This window comes from Staurois parvus, unplaced genomic scaffold, assembly GCF_062004578.1.
Source record: "Staurois parvus isolate SC_StPar_1 unplaced genomic scaffold, SC_StPar_1.0 ptg002699l, whole genome shotgun sequence".
In the NCBI taxonomy this organism is placed as follows: Eukaryota; Metazoa; Chordata; class Amphibia; order Anura; family Ranidae; genus Staurois; species Staurois parvus.
In genome coordinates, this window is record NW_028320495.1 from 69018 (window position 1) to 74360 (window position 5343).

At 41.2% G+C, this 5343-nt stretch overlaps 1 protein-coding gene across 1 annotated transcript; it reads right to left on the bottom strand.

Annotated features, from left to right (window-relative positions):
* Positions 1-1112: 1112 nt before the first annotated feature.
* LOC149429424 (Krueppel-like factor 4) lies at positions 1113-4794 on the bottom strand. The gene is made up of 3 exons (XM_089666428.1): positions 4309-4794; positions 3194-4145; positions 1113-1642 (listed from the first exon to the last, which is right to left on the bottom strand). The coding sequence occupies exons 1-3, from the start codon at positions 4792-4794 to the stop codon at positions 1467-1469; spliced, it is 1614 nt and encodes a 537-aa protein (XP_089522554.1). The 3' UTR covers positions 1113-1466.
* Between the last annotated feature and the right edge of the window lie 549 nt (positions 4795-5343).

The following is a 5343-nucleotide window of genomic DNA, read 5'->3' on the forward strand; positions in this document are numbered from 1 at the left end:
CAATGATTTTTTCAAATAAAAAAAAACAAAAAAAACACCCTTTTAAAAAATGAAAAATTAAAGAAAAAAAAATGGACCTTGCAAATGGACCGCAATAAATGCCAAGTACATGCAATGATTTTTTCAAATAAAAAAAAACACCTTTTTAAAAAATGAAAAATTAAAGAAAAAAAAAATGGACCTTGCAAATGGACCGCAATAAATGCTAAGTACATGCAATGTTTTTTTCAAATAAAAAAAAAAAAAAAACCCACCTTTTTAAAAAATGAAAAATTAAAGAAAAAAAAAATGGACCTTGCAAATGGACCGCAATAAATGCCAAGTACATGCAATGATTTTTTCGAATTAAAAAAAAAAAAAACACACCTTTTTAAAAAATGAAAAATTAAAGAAAAAAAATGGACCTTGCAAATGGACCGCAATAAATGCTAAGTACATGCAACGATTTTTTCAAATAAAGAAAAATTTGTTTGGACATTTGTTTTGGACAATTTTCTAACATTTTTTTTGGACAATTTTTACATTTTTACTGACAATGCACCAATGTGAACAGTAGGTGGCACTGCACTGCAAGCCAGAAATGCACCCCCTGCTAATTGCACTTTTAATTAAGAACAGTTTTTTTTTTTTTCTTCCCCTCCGAATACTTCAAATTGAATACATTTAAAAAAAAAAGAATTCAGAAAGAAAGAAAAAAAAAAGAAAAATGAGCTCACAATACTTTTGGAGGCCTTCACCTCACCCCTTTCCTCATGGATTTCTAAACTCTTACAGTATAATGAAAAGAAAAAAAAAGTTAAAAAAAAAAATAAAAGTTAAAAAAAAACTTCATTTTTCCTTACAAAAATGCAAGAAGCTTAATTACAAATATTGTACAAAATGCAGAGAATAAAGAGTCATCCCTGTGCGCTCTTTAAATAATATATATATACAAATATATAAATTTATAGATCTGGCTTTACCCTCAAAGCGGGTTTTCTTTTTAAATACCAAAACTTATAAACATATATACACAAATTCTCAGCCCACTGCCCACCCCCCCCCCCCCCAAAAAAAAAACATAAAAAAAAAAAAAAACACATAAGAACAGATCTGCTCTGTGTGTAGCAAACAATAGAGAGTCTCTGCAGTATAGGCATCCTGTAGAGAGTCTCTGTGTGGCATAGATGATCTGCAGAGAGACTTTGTATGGCATAGATGATCTGCAGAGAGACTTTGTATGGCATAGATGATCTGCAGAGAGACTTTGTATGGCATAGATGATCTGCAGAGAGACTTTGTATGGCATAGATGATCTGCAGAGAGACTTTGTATGGCATAGATGATCTGCAGAGAGGCATAGATGATCTGCAGAGTGGCATAGATGATCTGCAGCGAACCTCTGCATGGCATAGATATTCCATATAGAGTCCCTATGAGCTCCCTATTAGAGTCCCTGTAGTATGGTATTCCGTACAGAGTCCCCATCACATGTGCCTCTTCATGTGCAGAGCCAGGTGGTCGGAGCGGGAGAAGGCCCTCTCACACAGGTGGCACTGGAATGGTCGGTGGCCGGTGTGTTTGCGGAAGTGCCGCGTCAGCTCATCAGATCTGGCGAATTTCCAGCCGCAGCCCTCCCAGTTGCAATGATACGGCTTCTCACCTGAGGAAGCAAAAGAAAAAAAAGATTCATTAATATCTCAGTCAGTAACAAAGCATCGGACATGCAGGGGGGGGGGGGGGCAATCAACATGACTGGGGCACCTAGATGTCTTCTAAAAGGGGGTTCTGCGTCTTCTATGGGGGAGCATAATCTGTGATCATTGACTATGGGGTCCCAATGAGCAGTCACGATAGGGCCCCCCTGCGGAGACAGGCTCCGTCTTTAAAAAAAAAGGTAAAGTTTAGCGCAGACAGCTGTACAACAATCACAGCGCAACTCTAAAATTACACATCTGATAAATTCCTGAACCGTATACACATCCATTCCACGCAATTTACAGGTCATATGAAGATGCGATGTACATGAATCATAAGACGCTGGGACAATGAGCGGTTGCATGGTTTGACAACTCTGGGAGAGGATGGAGGGTGACCGGGGTACAGGTGTACTAGGATAACATACAAAACACAAAAACAAACCAAAAAAAAAAACCCACAAAAAAACAAACAAAAACACACAAAAAAGCTAAACAAAAAAAACCACACAAAAAAGCTAAACAAAAAAAACCACACAAAAAACTAAAAAAAAAAAAACCAAAAAAACAAAAAAAAAAACACCACACAAAAAAACTAAAAAAAAACACACAAAAAAAACTAAAAAAACAAAAAAACAAAAAAGCTAAACAGAAAAACCACACAAAAAACAAAACAAAAAAAAAGCAAAAAAAAAACAAAAGTTAAACAAAAGAAAAAAAAAAAAAAACCTAAAAAAACCCAAAAAAACTAAACAGAAAAACTAAAAAAAAAAAAAAAAAAAAAAAAAAAAAAAAAAAAACACAAACAAAAACTAAAAAAAAAACAAAACAAAAAACACACAAAAAAGCTAAACATAAAAACCACACGAAAAAACTAAACAAAAAAAAAAATACACACAGAAAACACTCACCATAAAAAAAAGCCTTTAATAACATACAAAAACTTAACACCAATAATAATAATAAAAAAAACAAAAAAAACAAACACCCCATAAAAAAGGTGTATAATAACAAGCAAAACACAAGACCAATAACAACAAAGAAAACAAAAAACAAAACACACACCATAAAAAAGATGTATAACAACATCATACAAAACATAAAACAAAAAAAAAACCCCCAAAAAAACATAAACACAAAAAAAACCCAGAAAGAGGTGTATAACATAGAAAACATCCCACAAGGAGTCAGAGTTGGGGGGTCTATAGATTTTATACATGGGGAGGATGGTGGTACATGATCTGGAACTAAAGAATGGGGATGGGGGCCTACATCTTCTACAAAGGCTGGAGATGGAGGCAATCATCTGGATACATTTGCCCCACAGAAGGGGGTCTGCGGCTCCTAGAAAGGGGTCTGCGGCTCCTAGAAGGGGGTCTGCAACGCCTATACGGGGATGTACCAAAACACATAGAAGGGGTTCTGGATCAGGGGACATTTTGTAAGGACACAAACAGAAGCGGTCTTGGACCCACCCCCCCCATAGCATGCCATGGTTGAGCAGTGGTGCCCCTTACCTGTATGGGTTCTCATGTGGGCCTTCAGGTGGGAACTCTTCGTATACGTTTTGCCACAGCCGGGGTACTCGCAGTTGTGGGTGGCAGTCCTCTTGCGGGCCCATGACCTCCGGCCCCTCTTCGGTTTCGAATCTTCAATTTGGTTCATGGCAGGGTAATACTCCAGTAAGGGGGAAACCGGTGGGGTGGCCATCATGCCGTGCATGGCCGGGTGAACCTTCATGGGGTCTCTGTACACCCCAAACTGTCCATGGAACTGCGAAGGGCCCTGGCCGGAGAAGTGAGGTGGGTAGGGCTGCGGCAGCTGGTAGTGCTGGGCCATCTGCATGATGGGCAGGCAGTGCATATCTTGGATCATGTGAGTGTCATTAATCTGCACTTCTTCTACAGAACCCAGCCGGTGCTGGATGTACGCGTGGCCCCCCACCTGGCCGGGCATGTGCATCAGGTTAGGGCCCATGCAGTCAGAAGTGGTGGGGGATGGGGTGCCCATCATGCAGGGCTGCTCAGGTCTCTCCTTCTTTATCTTCTGCCCAAGGTGTGCCATCTGCTCCACCTGGATGGAGATGGGGACATCAATATTGGAGACCCTGAGCTCCGTGTACTTCCTGCCAGGCATGGGGGGCTTCAGTCCATACTCGGGGGGCAACTCCAGGGAGGGCATATCGGGGGTCATCAGCTCGGCAACATAGCTGTGATGGGGGCTACCGTTGAAGCTGCTGGCTCTGTACTTGGGGTTTCCAGGGTAGGAGCCATCACTGTCATAGGTTGTACTGCAACTCTCGGGGGTATCCGGAAGGGGGTAAGTGCCCACCTGGCCACCTGTAGGCTGATTGCAGGTTGTATGGGACAAGATAAAATCCAGGTCAACGAATTTTCCCAGATCATCCTCCTCCCGTTTAATAGCGAACACTTCCATGATGGGGTAGGAGATCTCCTCCAAGTTCAGCTCCTGAGGAAGGGGGAGAAAAAAAAAAATATGAGACCTTCGGATCGCAGACATGCAAAGGCAGATCCCACATCCATGGGCAGATCCCACATCCATGGGCAGATCCCACATCCATGAGCAGATCCCACATACACAGATCCCACATCCATGAGCAGATCCCACATACACAGATCCCACATCCATGGGCAGATCCCACATCCATGGGCAGATCCCACATCCATGGGCAGATCCCACATACACAGATCCCACATCCATGAGCAGATCCCACATCCATGGGCAGATCCCACATCCATGGGCAGATCCCACATACACAGATCCCACATCCATGAGCAGATCCCACATACACAGATCCCACATCCATGGGCAGATCCCACATCCATGGGCAGATCCCACATACACAGATCCCACATGCATGGGCAGATCCCACATCCACGGGCAGATCCCACATCCCCAGATCCCACATACACAGATCCCACATGCATGGGCAGATCCCACATCCAGGGGCAGATCCCACATCCACAGATCCCACATCCACAGATCCCACATCCACAGATCCCACATCCAGGGGCAGATCCCACATCCAGGGGCAGATCCCACATCCAGGGGCAGATCCCACATCCACAGATCCCACATACACGGGCAGATCCCACATCCATCAACCCCGGTCTATAGGCAGGACGAGTCCTGAAAACCTGCAGAACGAGTCCCTCCGACAAACAAAACAACTTCTCCTGCAACTCCCAGCCACACAGGAGCTCCGACACACTTTCAAATACTACAAAAGCGATTCATTTGGTGCAAATAAAAAATAAATCATTTTAAAAAATCGGAGATTTTTTTTCCTTAAGCCTAGAAATGCAATTGAATTGATTTGGTGCAAAAATAAAAATAAAAAATATGCACCATTTTTTTAAGTGTAGAAATGCAATTAAAAATAAAAAAAAAAAATTGGTGCAGATTTCTCTTTTTTTTTTTTTGCACCAAATTTAATTTAATTGCATTTTAGACTAAAAAAATGCAAACGGGATTTCTTTTAAAACTCTAGAAATGCAATTAAATTAATTTGGTGCAAAAATAAAACGAATCCCGTCCGATTTTCGAGTAGAAATGCCACTAAATTAACTTGGTGCAAAAATAAAAAACACATTTCGTCCGATTTTTGAGTAGAAATGCCACTAAATAAATTTGGTGCAAAAATAAA